Genomic DNA, 17,985 nt, shown 5'->3' on the forward strand with positions numbered 1-17,985 from the left:
GTCGCAAAAATTTGGTCAATTGTGCTGAGAGACCATTTAATCAATTCCATGATTGTAGAGTTTTGGAGGAGTGAAAAAGAAGAGACTCTGAAGACGAGACAAACAAAAGCAGTAGCTGGGCAGGCAGATAAGGGAGAGAGCAGAAAAAGCGTCCGCCTTCGTCGAGAGCCGGAAGACATTTAGGGCCTCAACGTGGCAGCAGGGCCCTCAACAAGGTCCCTGGGGGCCTCAACGAGTCATATGGGTTTGTATGTGTATATTTATGTATGTGTATGCATATGTATGCGTATATATATGTATATATATTAAATATAGTAATAATGCACATATATATGCCTTTGGTTTCTATCGTCATGGTATCAATCATTAATATGTGTGTAGACAAGGTAAAAAAAACAAACAAGGCCCCCGGGGGCCCCAAAAAGTCACATGGGGCCCTCAACAAGGCAGTAGGGTCCCCAAAGAGGCATGTAGGGCCCTCAACAAGGTAACGGGGCCTCAATGGGGCATGTGGGCCTTCAGAGTCACATGGGGCCCTCAGCGAGCCCCCCGGGGCCTCAATGAGACATGTTTATTGTTTAACAAACCCTGGAGTCTGTGTTATTACTTCAGCCCGATTAACCGGTTCTTGTGTCCCGTTTCTCTTCTTCTCCTGCAGGAACCAGACGGTCTTGCACCAGTTCTGCTGTCCGGCGCCGGAGGCCCCCGAGGGCGAGACCTCCACGGCCTGTGTCCCCAGGTACGACGCCCGCCGCCCGCAAACAAACCTACTTAATCTTTTCTCCCCTTTTTGACTTATTTCTCTCCTCCCCCGTAAACCTCAGTCGCGCCGCGGTAGTTAGTCTGCGCGGCGGCGGCGTGTAAATGGTCGGGGGGGTTTCCGTCGTTGGATTTCCCGCCGTTCATTTGAGGAGACGACAGTTAACTTAAGTTCCCCCGCAGCTTTGGGTTTTGAGTTTTGTTGAGGCTCCCGAGGCGACCGGGCGACGTCCAGGGGGAGGAACATCCCGGTACCAGGAGGATGATGAGGATGATTTTATCTTCCAGGGTCAGACTTGGACACGTCATAGTTTGGAGCTTAATATTACCACATGAATTCAGATGAATTTGTCACAATAAAGAATTTAAAAAAGTCTCAGAGTCATGTGACTAAAGTTAGTACCGCCCCTTTTAATCCTAGTTCTTATTTTTGTCTTAAAACGTGAAGTATTTTGAGTCGTAATATGTCTACACACCCCTCGGAAAGTAAGTATTTGCACCCGTGGCTCTCATGATTGTGTAAATACATTTTGGGCAACCGCATTAAATCCAAATTTATTTATTTATTTAAATGAATGATCAGAGGTACTAACTTTCGTACGCGACTGGGTTGGATGTGGTGATTTCGCCCCTCGGCATCCTGGGAAATGTAGTAAAAAATAGAAGTAATAATTATCATGGTAGGCTTGATAATTAGCCGCTGCAGGGAATTTCAAAGTAAAAAAAATAATAAAAAAAAAATAATAATAATAATAATATTAATTATAATAATAATAATAATAATAATAATAATAATAATAATAATAATAATAATAATAAATACATAGAGCTGGAAAAAATAGCTTTGTGGCAGAACTGACCAACAGCTTGTAGATCCACCTTAAGAAGCACTAGCCTGAAGCAGCAGCAGCTGTTTAAACCTCCTGAACTTTGTATTTTTGACTTTATTAGTTTTAAATAAATAAGGTATATGTTGTTTGTCTGAAACTATAACGTTTATTTATTTAAGCGGGCAAACGAAGACCCCAGGATTAGAGGAGGCGGTACTAACTTTCGTATGCGACCTGGTTCGATGTTGTGATTTTGCCCCTCGGCATTCTGGGAAATGTAGTTAAAAATAGAAGCAATAATTAGCACGGTTAATAAATATATGTTTGCTTGATAATTAGCCGCTGCAGGGAACTTTGAGGGAGCATAATAATAATAACAATAATAATATTAAATACATACAGCTGGAAAACAATAGCTTTGAGGCAGAACTGCCAACGTGTTTGACTCCTTCTTCCCGAGAGAGTTTCCCGTCTGCGTGGACGGGAAAACTTCGTAAAGCCTGTCCGATAAAACTCAAAACCCAGAGACCTGGCGGGGGGTGCAATTACTTTCTCAGACGTACAGTAGGCGGAGGTTGAAGCTGCAGGCCAAACTTTGCCTGATAGGTGTGTTTTTGCGATTGTGCTCAGGGATGTTTAACTAAAAAAGGTTCCCCCCTAAACCACTTCAAAGCAGAACCCTCTGGGCCCGACACAGAAAGAAAGCAGCTTGTGGTTTTTTGTTGTTTCTTTTTTCTTCGTCCTTTTCGTTCTGTTTTTTGTTCTCTTTCAGAAAGCTGTGGTTGATTTCTGTACTTCCGCATTGTTGTCAGTGATTTGTTGCTCATCATCTTCTCACGTGGCACCCCCACACCCCGTGGCATCCACTCATTCATCATTCATCCATCCATCCACCCATTCATCCATCCATCCACTCATCCATTCACCCATCCATTCATCCATCCATCCATCCATCCATCCACCGCCACTCACTCACTCACTCACTCCATCCATCCATCGGCCTCGTCTCCACAGCGTGGCTCACGTTGAGTTTGAATTGTGCAGATATGTGAGTAACGTTTACCTCTGTGTGTGAAACTCCCATAATGCATCGGTGTGTGCACCTTAGGGCCCCCCCCATGCCGGAGACCGGCGCGCCGCTCCTGTTGACACATGCAATGCATCTGTGTTCATGTGAAAAAAAAACAAGTTCTTATCATGTTTGCATGCTTTGGCTTGGCAGTGATCAGAACATACCGTTACTCCCTGTGTCCGTGTGTGTGTGTGTGTGTGTGTGTGTGTGTGTGTGTGTGTGTGTGTGTGTGTGTGTGTGTGTGTGTGTGTGGTGAGAGAGTGTGTGTGTGCCAGCGTGTCACTGTGGTACACTTGCAGTAAATAAATCACACACTCAACACTCTGCAGCACATCTCAAGCCCTTTTTAATCAGCATTTCTTTGACTATTTATGAGGTTTTTAACCCCGTATGTGCCATAAACCGCGACTCTCAAAAGGGGGAAGATATCTGCATACGATGCAAATGAGGTGATTCTGCTTCTCCGGCAACTCAAGACTCATATATATGTATCAGAAATATAAGAAATGTTCTGTTAAATGCTGTGTGTTACTATGTTTAATGTTGACATGGATGGAGTGAAAGTTAGTACCCTCAATACGACCTCAAAGATGCAAAAACTTGCAGCTTTTGTCCACCTTGCCATGATTTATTTAGCCGAAATTAAACCAAAAAGAAGAATGAAACCATGTAGGCAATACTAAGTACCTTCCTGCTGCTTGTGAGGAGTCATTTATGCACCGCTGCACATCTACTATTGATGATGGATATCAGAAGGTGTGCAGAGTTTTGTAAAAACAACGCTGGAGTGTGTTAACACAACGCCAAGAGGGAACAACGTAAGCAGTGGTTCGTATACTCCTTTTCCACCAAACGGGTTCCAGGGCTGGTTCTGGAACCAAGTCCAAATTAGAGCAAATACTTTTGCCGAAAAGGTGTAGGCTGAAGCCGTAGTTTTTAGTACTGACCCTTTTTATCTTGTGATCAGCTTAAATCCGAAACATTAGCATTAATCCGTGAAAACAAACAATGCATAAAGAAGACAAAACACATTTCACATTCTAGAATGTTTTTGATAATATACTTTATAGTTATAGTGTTTTATATTTATTTACAATATTTTCTTTAAACATTTTCTTGAACTTGTAGATAGAACTGCACATTTTTAGGTCGTTGTCACAATTATTCCATATTTCTCTAGCCTTAACTGATGTACATCTCTTTTTAATATTTGTTCTTACTGTCGTCATCTCAAACATGAGTTTCCCCCTCAGGTCAGAGCGGTTTCTTTTATTTGGAACAAATCCTGAATGCAGTTTGGAAGCAGTTTCTGCTGGGCTTTAAAGGCAAATAAAACAGTTTTCTGCTCTACTATGTCATGGAATTTTAGAGTATTATATTTAATAAAGAGATTATTTTTTGCTTCATAATAGTCAGATCTATTAATTATCCTTAAAGCTCTTTTCTGTAACAGGAAAATAGGGTTTGTATTTGTTTTATAGGTGTTACCCCAAACCTCCACACAATAAGTCATGTATGGAACTATGAGTGAGAAATACATGAAAAAACTGTGCTCTTTGACAGAAAATATAATTTGTTTTACTTAATATTGCTAGGGTTTTAGACATTTTTGATTTTACACTATTTATATGTGATTTCCAGCAAAGTTTATCATCAATTATTACCCCCGGTAATGACGTGGCTCCCCTTAGCACCCGAGCCATGAGAAAACAAACCGGTTGAACCAGAACCAGCCCTGGAACCGGTTTGGTGGAAAAGGGCTATTAGAGAAGCCATCCCCGTCTGGAAATTGTTGTAAAACCAACAATTTGGAGTAGTGACAAAGATAATTCCCACGTGGCCAGCATGTGAGACAGATTTGGGACCCTCAAGGGTCCACGATGAGAACGACGTGCAGCTGCTTGGTCTTAATGTCACAATGTGGTTGAAAGGACCCAAATGCAGGAGAGGAGGAGACAGGAGTTCCAAAAAATTTGATTTATTGACAAAAACCAAAACCAAAAGCGCTGCAGAGCAGGATTAACAAAAACTAGAAGAGCAAGAATCCAAAACCATGACAGGACGAAAGTTGGGTGGAAACAGTACGGACCAGCAGGGAGCAAGAGAAAGACAAGAGCAGATATACACATAAGGGTTAACGAGACACAGGTGCAGACAATCAGGGCAGATGGGAACCAGGGAAGTCGAGACAGAACTGAAACACAGACACGGGTTTCAGAATAAAACAGGGATCTGAAACCAAACCGTGACAGCTCCTTGTTTTGTTTGAAGGTTGAGCAAAGAAACAGCCCACGCAGTAACTGTGGAGCACGGCGGTGGAGGGATGATGATGTGGGCTTGACCTGTATACGTGTATATATATATATATATATATATATATATATATATATATATATATATAAATATAAAGGTAGATCTACAAGCTGTGGAACCGTGGAGGTACTTAGTATTGACCACGTTTTTTTATTTCTCCTTTCAAGTTTGATTTTTACTATGTTTTTTTCAAAGAAAAACACAATTAAAAGAGGAGGCAACAACTGTTGCACATAACTAACTAGAACTAGACGGCAAAGATAAAACATGTGATTTCTAAGAGCATTTGGTCACCACACCCCCAAGAAACTGCAAATTTGACTCAACTTTATATACATATACATATATATATATATAAAGAGAGAAAGAAATGCCAATGATGCAGAACTGCATGAAAACAGAAGCGGATTGGTGCAGAGATCTTGCAGGATCGAAGGGTTTCACGCCAAACGAGGCCTCATTAACATGTAAAACCGACAGCTCAGCTCGCCGTCACGCACCGCCGCCGCTCCAGCGCTCCAGCGCCGGGGTGACGGCTTCCTTCGCTCCCCGAACCTGTCACAGAAAAAGCGCAATCATGGATGTTTCATTTGCTCTGCTGCTTCTGCTCTGAGTAATTTCAGCCTCATTGCCAAAGACGATAAAGGGCAGCGAACGGCGAGAGCTTTTACGTAAACTCGTTGCCTCCTTTTTTTTTGTTTTTTTGCATCATGTGATCAAAGTTAAAAAGAGGAAACATGTTAAATGTGAGATCGCTTAAACAAAAGGTGGGAAAAGCAGGATTGGTGACTTTTCCGTCACTTCTAATGAAGACCCGGAGGATGCTGGGAGCTCATGGTGGACGTTTCTGCCAAGCCTTCGGGAGGAGCAGAAGGTTCAGAGACCGTGGGGGGGGATTTGTATTCTGGGTCACAAGTCACATCTCTAATCACAGATGGAGCCTTGTTGTTGATTGTGTGCAGGATGGCTGAAGCAGTTTAACTTTCTGCGTTGCTGCAACGCTGACTACGTTTACATGCAGTCAAAATTGGGGTTAAGGTCAATATTCCGGTTACTGAAACATTGGGACTAATCTGTTTCCATGTGTGAGCAAACAGGGTTATCCCTGTTTACATGGTAATTAATCATTTGGAATATCTGGATCAAACCAGCGACGCATGGAGAACGTCATGACGCAATTCCCGTCATTTCTGCTTCTTCTTCCTGCCTTTGCTGTTCACATGAAACTCAACTTATCACCATAGGCATATCAGAAATGACATCATCCACGACTCTCTATGTCAAACCATTCAAAAGTTATGGCAGAAAATAGGAACTATCACATATCGACCAATCAGATGAAGCGGCGGGGCTAATTCATGCCAATGAAGGTCAAGTACTCAATACCGAGTCAGATGACACAACCCACATGTCTCTATGTCAAACCATTCAAAAGTTATAACAGAAAGTAGAAACTATCAAATATCGACCAATCACATGAAGGGGGGGACGCACTTTTTGGCGTCTATCGTCGCCACGGTAACGCTTTTGACTGAGAAAAGTAATGCGTGGTGTCGCAGGATGGAGACGCACATTTTGATGTATAACACACCTGGGTGCACGTTATGGTTCGGGCCGCATTAACGGCTGAAGAAATGGCATAAATTGCGCCAAAATTACACAATTAATTCAAAATGGCCGACTTCCTGTTTGGTTTTAGCCATGGCGCCATGAGACTTTTCTTTAAGTTGCGACATGATACAGGTGTGTACCGATTTTCGCAAAAAGGCTGGTCTGGCGTTTCGTACAAATCCTGCTTCGCGCAACTTTTCACTCACCTTTTTGTAAATCTCGCTATCCCGGTACTTTCTACCGTCTACGAATGCCAAAATGTTCATATCCTTCATTACATTTATGAAGTGATTAGTCTCCTCCTGGTTTTGCGTTTCTCCGTGTTTATAAGAACTTCCTGGACTCAAAAGACCAAGATTCCTTGTGAACAGAGTATGCGCAGAAAACAAATTCATGTTCCGTTTGATGGGGATATCCCATTAGGTTATACGTGACCAAATATTCCGGTTAGAAAAGGAGTAACCCAGGGGTCATTTTCGGGTTTTTTAAAAACCGAAATATGAGAAAATTCGGGTTATTCAAAGGGGTTATTGGTGTTTACATGGCCATGCAAAACTGGATTATTGCTAATATTCCGGTTAGAAAAGGGTTATTGACTGCATGTAAGTGCTGAAGTCGACACCCACAGCCCCAGAAACCCAATAACGGGAAGGGAAATGTTATTGGTAGAATACTTAAGAGCAGAAAAAAGAGAAGAAAATGCAGAGCAGAAGCGTAATGAATGATTTAGGGGGGGGGCTCGGTGGACAGGACCGGCGAGATTTATTGCCTTTTAAATTGCACTGCAAGTTTTTTTTGTTTTTGTTTGTTTTTTATGCAAAAGAGAGCCGCCTGTCCAGCAGCCAGAACAATCAATGCAGCGTTTGAAGTCGGCATGCCAAAGCTCAAGTGGCTCGATGTGAAACGCAGCAGCAGCAACAACAGAAAAATGGTGCAAGAATCAGCTTCTCATCGCGGGTGATGACACTTTCAGAGAACAGATTTATGTCCACGTTTGACGGTGCTGGATGAGAGTCACTCTAACGTTTTGATTTGCAGTCGGCTGATTTAAAGCCACTGTATGTAGTAATACCACTTCTGACCACATGGGGGCATAAGGCTCTCAGATCTGATGTGGGCCACTTCTGTATTACCCCTTTTCCACCAAACCGATTCCAGGGCTGGTTCTGGGTCAGAACCGGTTTGGGAGCCACGTCATTACGTTGCTGAAAGTTGAAGCAACAACAAGGTATCCTCTCTAATAGGACTTGGGGCCAGTCCCAATCCCCCCCTCCTCCTACTTTTCAGCACTACCCCTAAATTTTGCGCGTTCCCGTGAGGTGTCCCATTTCCTCTTTGCATCTAGTGGTAGTGGGGAAAACGAGGACTAGTGTGTATGAATCTAGCCCTTCACAGCGAGGGATTTCAGATGCTCACCAGAATGCTTTACCTCATCATTTGCAGACTGAATCAAACAAAAAAACATGGCGGACATTTCTTATTATTTTTATTTTTAGTGAATAAAATCAATATTTTGAGTTAGTTTCTGCATAAAAATGCGTTTTGATTACATTTCTAGCGAGTTTCTTTCATAATATTCACTCAGTGAATGTACATAATCACTCGCTTGCCCGTTGTTGCGAAGTCTTTTCAGATCTCGCCAGAATAAAGGCTTATTTATGGTTCCGCGTTACACCAACGCAGACCCAACGCCGTAGGTTACGCGGAGACGCGCGCCATACGCCATAGGCTCTGCGTCGATTTAATGCAGAACCATAAATCAGCTCCCGATCCGGCGGCTCTTCTCATCCCGAAAACACCAGAGCAAATTTTTTAACAGGCGTTATTAGGATAAACTGAGCCCAGGTTGGGGATCTTAACGGTTACTTTTACGCCTGAAAAAATCTAAAAACTTAATAAAGTGGCATATTAACAGCGCTACAGCGGAAATGCTTTTATCTCTGGGCTTCCTGATATGGTGTGACGTATGTGCAAACGTAACTACGCAGTCGCTTACGTACCCGAACGTAAACCATGCAGTGACGTAGCAAGTGGTGTCCCAATCCCTAGGGAAGATTACAAGGGCCCTACGCCTGTGAATTCATTTTTAGGGCTAGTGGTAGAAAGTAGGGGGTGGGATTGGGATTGGCCCTTAGCCTCATTAATGTCCAATAAAAGTAGTTGTCAACAGAGTGAGATGCTCACAGAGACCACAGGGAAAAGGAGCAACCTGAATTACAATGTCGGCTCAAAATGTCCTGGAAAAGTCCTGGAAAGGTCCTGGAAAGGTCCTGTAAAATAATTTCAGGGAAAGCGGGACCCTGATAATGTACGAAACACGAGGGAGTTGCTAATAAAGCAGATCCAGGTTTTCCTTCGTAAACCGCAAGTCAAGAAAAGCATTGGCCACCTCAGACGTGGAATTAAACACCAAGAAGATACGTGGTCTGATGCTGTATCTTACAGAAATATCACTCTTTTACACTAGATATCAGGCCGACGTTGAGATATGAACCGGTTTTTAATCCGGCGTTCTTCAAGGACAAGCTGCTTTGACAGCGCAGACCTTTGAGATGATGGATGGCTGCAGGCGCCGTGCCGGCAGGTACGCCGGCGTTGTGTTGAAGGGAAGGTGAATATAAAATACACCTTTATTCACAACAGAGCAAAGTTAGCAGATGTTTAAGTAAAGGAACCAAACCTGTACCTGCTCAGGTCTGCAGGGGTCCGGCTGTAGCTCCTTCTCCTTCAACAACACCTTTGGGAACTAAGGCGAGACCAGTTTCTGGGGTTTTGGGAGACGAACCTTGTTCTGGCTCAGGGTTGTAACTGCTCAACTTTATATTTGGAAGTTTTTATTTTTTATTTGGTGACACTTCTGGACTGCAGAAGGACCAGTTTCGACACACTTTTGTTTTGGAAGGTAGATTAGGAATGTCTTGCTGAAAGATGCAAAACCTTCCTGGAAGAAATTGGGTGAAAACATTCATATACTGTACATTTCACAGTTTATTGAAGACGAATGAATCTCATCCATCCTTTGTTGTGGGCTTTGTTGCACAAGAACTGGTAAAACATCTCACTTTCAATCTTTCAATATGCTTTCTATGTTTGCTTGTGAATGAATGCAGCTCCGTGAGATCTTTAAGTCATCACGTTGTGTTTTTATTTACTTTTTCCGGTGGTGGAATTGGATTTAAATTAGTCGGTCAGATGCGTCGTGATGATTGGAACAAATGGAAACACGAGAACGGTATCTGGAGCTCATTTCTCAAACCCTGCTGCAGAAACTGAAAACAAAAAGGTCTTTAATCAGACATTTTTCCCTCCAGTGTTCCAGTTCACAGCGACTTGCATATTGCATGAGTTTTGTAGTTCTTTCAAAATCCTGCTCGGCTAAAAACAGAATATTTTTACACTTTTACAGTATGTGGTCACTTCTAAATAAAAACAGAGACATGCCTCGATGCCGAGTCGCTCTGAAGCTAAAACAAAGGAGCTACAGGACAGTAAATAGTCGCGCTTTTGGTCTCGGAGTTAAATATAAACGTCCCCGTCAGCCTTTGGCGCGTGACGAAGCGCATTTCAAGCCGCCGCTCCGTCCCTCCACCAGCTCAAAGAAACGCTGACTCATCCCTCGCCGTCTAAAGCCCTGACAAATGACTCGCACGCACGTCCACGTACCGGCACTTTAATCAGCCATCTTATGTTAATTAGCTCACACGATCTGCTATTTAGCTTGTCAGGAATTAAATTAGTTAACGGCTCCGAGAGCCTCCATCGTGATGAAAATATGTCACTCTTTTATGGTGGAGTGGACGGTTGCTAGGCAACCATCCACAAAAGTTAAGATGTTAGTTGTTATTGATCTGCTTCTTTAACCCTCGTGCTGTCTTCGGGTCAAGAGAGGAGGAAGGAAGGAAGGAAGGAAGGAAGGAAGGAAGGAAGGAAGGAAGGAAGGAAGGAAGGAAGGAAGGAAGGAAGGAAGAAAAGAAGAAAAGAAGGAAGGGAGAAGGAAGGGTGAAAAGAAAGAAGGGAGGATGAGAGAAAAGGAAGGAAGGAAGGAAGGAAGGAAGGAAGGAAGGAAGAAAACAAGGAAAGAAGGAAGGAAAGGAGAAAATAGGAAGGGAAGAAGGAATGAGAGAGCAGGAGGAAAGAAGGAAGGAAGGAAGGGAGAAAAGAAGGAAGGAAAAAGGGAGTAAAGAAGGAAGGAAGGAAGGGAGAAAGGAAGGAAGGAAGGAAGGAAGGAAGGAAGGAAGGAAGGAAGGAAGGAAGGAAGGAAGGAAGGAAGGAGAGAGCAGGAGGAAAGAAGGAAGGAAGGGAAAAAATAAGGAAGACAGGAAGGAAGGAAGGAAGGAAGGAAGGAAGGAAGGGAGAAAATAAGGAAGGAAGGAAGGAAGGAGAGAGCAGGAGGAAAGAAGGAAGGAAGGAAGGGAAAAAAGAAGGAAGACAGGAAGGGAGAAAATAAGGAAGGAAGGAAGGAAGGAAGGAAGGAAGGAAGGAAGGAAGGAAGAAAACAAGGAAAGAATGAAGGAAGGAAGGGAAAAAAGAAGGAAGAAAGGAAGGGAGAAAAGAAGGAAGGAAATAAGGGAGTAAAGAAGGAAGGAAGGAAGGAAGGAAGGAAGGAAGGAAGGAAGGAAGGAAGGAAGGAAGGAAGGAAGGAGAGAGCAGGAGGAAAAAAGGAAGGAAGGGAAAAAAGAAGGAAGACAGGAAGGGAGAAAATAAGGAAGGAAGGAAGGAAGGAAGGAAGGAAGGAAGGAAGGAAGGAAGGAAGGAAACAAGGAAAGAAGGAAGGAAAGGAGAAAATAGGAAGGGAAGAAGGAATGAGAGAGCAGGAGGAAAGAAGGAAGGAAGGAAGGGAGAAAAGAAGGAAGGAAAAAAGGGAGTAAAGAAGGAAGGAAGGAAGGAAGGAAGGAAGGAAGGAAGGAAGGAAGGAAGGAGAGAGCAGGAGGAAAAAAGGAAGGAAGGGAAAAAAGAAGGAAGACAGGAAGGGAGAAAGGAAGGAAGGAAGGAAGGAAGGAAGGAAGGAAGGAAGGAAGGAAGGAAGGAAGGAAGGAGAGAGCAGGAGGAAAGAAGGAAGGAAGGGAAAAAATAAGGAAGACAGGAAGGAAGGAAGGAAGGAAGGAAGGAAGGAAGGCAGGAAGGGAGAAAATAAGGAAGGAAGGAAGGAAGGAGAGAGCAGGAGGAAAGAAGGAAGGAAGGAAGGGAAAAAAGAAGGAAGACAGGAAGGGAGAAAATAAGGAAGGAAGGAAGGAAGGAAGGAAGGAAGGAAGGAAGGAAGGAAGGAAGGAAGGAAGGAAGGAAGGAAGGAAGGAAGGAAGGAAGGAAGGAAGGAAGGAAGAAAACAAGGAAAGAATGAAGGAAAGGAGAAAATAGGAATGGAAGAAGGAATGAGAGAGCAGGAGGAAAGAAGGAAGGAAGGGAAAAAGAAGGAAGAAAGGAAGGGAGAAAAGAAGGAAGGAAATAAGGGAGTAAAGAAGGAAGGAAGGAAGGAAGGGAGGAAGGAAGGAAGGAAGGAAGGAAGGAAGGAAGGAAGGAAGGAAGGAAGGAAGGAAGGAAGGAAGGAAGGAGAGAGCAGGAGGAAAAAAGGAAGGAAGGGAAAAAAGAAGGAAGACAGGAAGGAAGGAAGGAAGGAAGGAAGGAAGGAAGGAAGGAAGGAGAGAGCAGGAGGAAAGAAGGAAGGAAGGAGAGAGCAGGAGGAAAGAAGGAAGGAAGGGAAAAAAGAAGGAAGACAGGAAGGAAGGAAGGAAGGAAGGAAGGAAGGAAGGAAGGGAAAAAAGAAGGAAGACAGGAAGGGAGAAAATAAGGAAGGAAGGAAGGAAGGAAGGAAGGAAGGAAGGAAGGAAGGAAGGAAGGAAGGAAGGAAGGAGAGAGCAGGAGGAAAGAAGGATAGGAGAATTAGGTCATTTTAACCCAAAGACAGTACAAGGGTTAAACCGGGCGTTGTTACGGTTTACAGCCTTTTCCTTTGTGATAAGTCATAAAGTTGCTGAAATAAAGAAGAAGGATGCACCGGTCCAACCATATGACTTAAGAGAAACTTTAAACATTTAGGTTCAGAAAAAGCAAATAAGTGAGACGTTGAGAGGAAACGGTGGATGGGACGGTGACATCTCTCCTGGAAACTCGCAGCTCGTGTATGCAGCTGTGTTGTCCCGCCGCGACACATTTCTCTCTAATTTATGACTTTAATTAATAACACGGGGGAGTAATTAGTGAGGTCCTGCTGTTGTGGCAACTGGAACGGTGAAGCGGGACGAGGGGATGCAGCTGGAGCTACGCCGTCCCCGTGGGTGAAAACCACGATCAGAGACGTCGCCTCGGCAATAAAGCCGTTAAAACTGTTAAAATTACGTGATGGATTTCATAAGTAATTGGATTAAGTGGATTTTAGAAAAGGGATTCAAAACGATTTCCTACCCAGAAAACCTTTTTGTCACGTTCCATATTCTCAGCATCTGCTAGCTGCCCGTCTCATGTGGACGATATATTTTGTTTTATTTCATTTTTTTACAGTAAACTATTAAAAAACAAACCAAAACAAGAACATGACAAATTTTGTAGCAGACCGGGTTGACCGGAGTGCCCGGTGGCGAAGCGTAGCAGCTGGAAGTAGTTAAGCCTGATTTTTACCTCTGCATTGTAGCTACAGCGTCAGCTCAACAGCATCAAAAAAAACACTGATGTACATCATTTATGAGCTCAAACTCATATAAAATATATTTTATTTGGTCCGTTGCTTTGTCTGAGCTACATTCAGGAAGTAAAAGGAAACTCAGCACTGCGAGCTACGATGCTGCAGAAAATAACCCGACTTGGTTGGTGATACCGTTACAGAGCGACCCAAACGAAAAAGTAGAAGTATAAACGCCAGAGACGGCTTATATGTGTAACGCCTATGCAGAGGTATAAATAAGGCTTTGCCCCCGCCCAAAAGGTGCTAGCCGCCACAGCATCGAGCCCATTGGCTGCAGCCAGGTACTCCAGCGTGAGATTCTGCACCTCGGATCGGTCCAGCCGGACTAACCGGATCACGACACCACTAAAGCAGAGTCGCTAGGCGACCTGGAAACCACGTGGGGCTCGGCTGGAGTTCCTCAGGGCCTCGTTTCAGTTCCACCAGATTTCTTCTTGATGTAGTTGTTGTATTGTTCAACTCAATTCAATTCAATTTTATTTATATAGCGTCTAATACAACAGATGTTGTCTCTAGACGCTTTCCAGAGATCCAGAACATGAACATAAACATAAACCCCCGAGCAATTATTATATAAACAATGGCAGGTAAAAACTCCCCTGGTGGGAGAAAAACCTTAAGCCAAACAGTGGCAAGGAAAAACTCCCCTTTAGGAGGAAGAAACCTTGAGCAGGACCAGGCTCATAAGGGGGGACCCTCCTGCCGAGGGCCAGACTGGGGGTCGGGGACGTCAGCAGCACAGCAGGCAGGTGGAAGCAGCAACGGGATGACCAGAGGGGGTGGGGCGCAGGCAGGCGGAAGCAGCAACGGGATGATTGGGGGGGGGGGGGGGGGGCCTCAGCAGCACACAGCAGACATCCACGTAGGCAGGTGGAAGCAGCAACGGGATGACCGGGGATGGGGGGGGGGACCGGGACCGCAGGCCAGAACGCAGCTCCCGAAGCTCCGGCCTGCAAACATGCACAAAAGAGAAAAAAGGGGGGCCGGAACAAGAAACTACAGGCACGATGGACAAAAATGATAGCTATGAGATACTGATAATAAATAAAAATGGAAATGGAGAAGAGAGGAAGGGAAGAAAAGAGGAGAAAAGGAGAAGGGTGAGAGGCACCGCCCAGCGAATCATGTTGGTGCCCCCCTGCAGCATAGGCCTATAGCAGCATATCTACCACCAAGCTATATTTGAGACTAACTATTATAGTCTTGTTCTATAGCTGCAACTATGACTACTGACTCTAACACACTAGAGTTTACACTATTTCACCATGTCTTCAGATTGATATCTTATAGTTTTCTTTTTCCGACTTCTTACCTTCAGACCGACAGTTTCGGCGGGACTCCCGCCTTCCTCAGAGAGTGTCCCCTGGTGGGCACTTTGTTTATTATTTTTTCTGTGTTTTTTGTTGGGATGGGGTTTTTTATGTTCAAACCGTTGGGGATGATGCCTTCGTCTTTACAGCGGAGGTTGAATCTGAGGTGGTTTCTTTGGCGTGCTAGTTTCCTAAAGCCTGGGTTATGGTTCTGCATCAAATCGACGCCGTGCACACGCCATCACACGCCGTCACCGTGACGCCGTCGTGAACCTTCGGACTTCTCCGCCACTCCATTTCTCTGCGGTGCAGTACCTCCCGTGACCGCTAATTCGCAATCTTTTCCTAAAGGGTTTATCCAACTTTTTCCGGTCACAGTGAATCAAAGAGATAATGACAACTATTGTGCAAAAAAACAAAACCAAAAAAATCACACATACACGTAGAAAAGAGCGCTGAAAGTTCACGACTGCTTCCAACCGGAAACCGGAAATGCGTTGCTACCAAGCAAACCAATCACAGCCCTCTCCGTCTGCGTTTGGTCTGCGTCGCCTAGATGCGTAGTTACAATTTTTGGGAGGTGCACGTCAGTGAGGGCGTGTGGTCTGCGTCGACGTGTACCACCACACACAGGCACGGCGTCTTTTTGACGCAGAACCATAACTCAGCCTTAAGAGTGTCTTCGATGCGGCAAAAGTCTTTGACGCATTGGTCTCCATAGTTTATGCGTAATAGGTGTGATGTGTTCATCATGTCTTCAGATTGATATCTTATGGTTTTCTTTTTTTCACACAAATATCCGACTTCTTACCTTCTTACCTTCAGACTGACAGTTTTGGCGGGACTCCCTCCTTCCTCAGAGAGGAACCACATGACACTCTCTGAGGAAGGTGGGAGTCCCGCCGAAACTGTCAGTCTGAAGGTAAGAAGTCGGAAATTTGTCATAAGATATTCTTCTTGATGTGTTGAATCAAACATAATGAATGTAAGTTAAACATATTTAACATTGCTGCATGAAGTATTAAGTGCTCAGGTACTAAAACGATGAATCAATGTGGGGTTTTTTTTACATTTCCTCGTGTTTAGGACTCGTGTTTGGTTCCTTCAGCGCCCACACAGACTGAACAGTCTGACTCAGAGAGCTCATCGCCTCTACACCGGCGTATGCCCGGCATCCGTCTCGCCCGTGCAGCTGCAAATTAAATTTCATGCTTTGTGTCACCGGCGCAGTTTCCTTCACCTTTTTGCTCCGTAATTTCATGTTTGTTTTGTTTCTTTTATCCGTATCTGTCTGGGCCGCATTCAGCGGTCTGGACATCACGCTGCCTCAGCGAGAGAACGTGACCTTGGCTGGTTGCTGTTGTCATGGGAACAGAGGACACAGCAGACACAAAAGGCACAATATCCAAACGCTGCTTGAATTAAGAGTGCATAGGAACTGAGATCTTTTATTTTTCATATCTCTGCCGAGCCCCGTCTTGTATTTCTGTTGTCATCTTTCTATTGGCTGTAAGGATTTCCTCTCAGCCAATCAGAAGAGCCGTGTCGGTGTCGGAATCCTCCGGGGCTCGTTCCATTCAGCTATTAGTTTTTTGTTGCAGCTTATTCCTCTTTAAACACTCGCTCTGGGACATGAGCCGCCTCTTATTTGCTGGAAAATTGAAATACAGCACCGGGAATGAATGCAAGGCGCTTTAAGTGCTCGGAGTAACTTCTAATTAAAGTGATGCTGAGACACTTTGTTTCTCACCCGGAGGCCCCGTTTTATGCACAACAGCCGAGGCGGAGCGGCGTCACCGGACCCACACATGCTCGGCTGTATGATCGCACACGTCACTCACCGGCTCACGTCTTCCTGTTGGGGCGGATGGCGAACGAGGCGAGACGGAGAAGAGCTTCTCTCCTGCACGTCAGCCCGGCTCTCACAGCTTATCTCGGCATTGTGAAGGGTTTTACCGCCGAGGAGATTTAATATAAAAAAAGCACAACATTTTGAAGAAGTTGCAGCAGAGACTGTGTCGCCCAATTCAAACGTTTGGGCAGACGTGTCTCCTCGGTGACAACCGTCGGCGGTCTTCTGCGCTTCAAATGTCAGGACCCGGCCTCATGCTCTTCTTTGACACGTGTAATAAATGCTAATGTCACGGATTCGTACTTTTTAAAGGGCACAGCAACGACTGCACACTTAAAAAATCACATTATTCGTCATAGGGACTCCGGTCAAGTCCTGGTAAAAGGTCCTTTGTAGCTCTGAGGGAGTTTGCTCAAGTTGGAACATCATTGCTGAACAACATCCCCCGCCAAGGTCAAAGTCAAGGTCAAGTGTATCTCCAGGAGCAGTTTCCAGTTTTGTGGTTTGAAGATGAAGAAATGGAGACAGTGGTGCCAACTCCTCAGCAGGGAAAGTAATAAATGATTATAGTTCAATAGCCCTGGCTGGTACAGGATCAGCTTGCGGTGGCTTCGCGCAATTAATTAGTCCGCCTAGTCCACAAGTCACCAAAAGTCTCTTATAAGTTCTGAAAAAGTATCTAGATTTTTTGCTTTTTCTTTCACTACAGAGGTCTGAAAAGTTTCTTAATATAGCGAATAAAGTCGGTAAGTTGGCAACAGTGGCTGCAGTTCCTTGAATGGCCACTAGAGGGCGGCTCCAAGCGTGAGTTTACAGCAGGATCTTTACAGCAGGAAAAAAAAAACTTTGGTCTCCATAGCTGGATTTCAGAGCCATGACATCAGCTAAAATCACACATATCCATTTTTAGTGACTAAGCAACTTCGGGTAGCATCAGCATGGTTTTCAGCCCCGATGTTGTTGAAATGAAGATGGAAGGACCGGTTTGCATTAATGTCCAGTTCTTCGTACAGTTTATGATTTATTCTTTATTTGAGTTTTATAGCAGCACAGGATAATCACAGTACAAACAATCATGACATGTATACGCCTAACGTAGTGATTCCCAACCTGTGGGCTGCTGCCCCCTGGTGGTCCGCGGAGGTATTGCAAGTGGGCCGCCAAATCATTTCCAAAAAAGCATGATATTTTTTTGGGGGGGGGGGTATAATTATATAAAAATATACAGAATAATGTTTTAAATGTTAAAACTCAGTTATGTTTAAAATGATATTAAAAATGTTTAAATATTATTTTCATTATTTTGTTTTGTTTTCCTTCAAGTATTAGACATGAGACAAGCAAATGAGCGATAGGAACTTTTGTTGTTATCGGTCGTACCACTTTGCAGCGGAACTGCATTGCACTTGACTTATTTACGTTTGATGCTGATACCTGAAACTGGAGTATAAAGATGGATAGCTGGCTAGCAACAGGGAGAATTAAAAAGTTCGGAGGTGGGCCGCGAACATTTTTGAGACATTAAAGTGGGCCCTGAGTTGGAAAAGGTTGGGAACCACTGG

The 17,985-nt window shown here is 44.2% G+C and overlaps 1 protein-coding gene across 3 annotated transcripts in view; it reads left to right on the forward strand.

The window, feature by feature from the left end:
• The window catches only part of iqsec3a (IQ motif and Sec7 domain ArfGEF 3a), a 192,392-nt gene that overhangs the window by 44,601 nt on the left and 129,806 nt on the right, over positions 1-17,985 (forward strand). For all 3 annotated transcript variants that reach the window (XM_061714483.1, XM_061714484.1, XM_061714485.1), the window contains exon 2: positions 659-739. In XM_061714483.1, coding sequence (XP_061570467.1) covers positions 659-739 — 81 coding nt within the window. The remainder of the gene's footprint in view (positions 1-658; positions 740-17,985) is intronic.

The sequence above is a fragment of the Cololabis saira genome, chromosome 23, assembly GCF_033807715.1.
Source record: "Cololabis saira isolate AMF1-May2022 chromosome 23, fColSai1.1, whole genome shotgun sequence".
NCBI classification, from domain to species: Eukaryota; Metazoa; Chordata; class Actinopteri; order Beloniformes; family Belonidae; genus Cololabis; species Cololabis saira.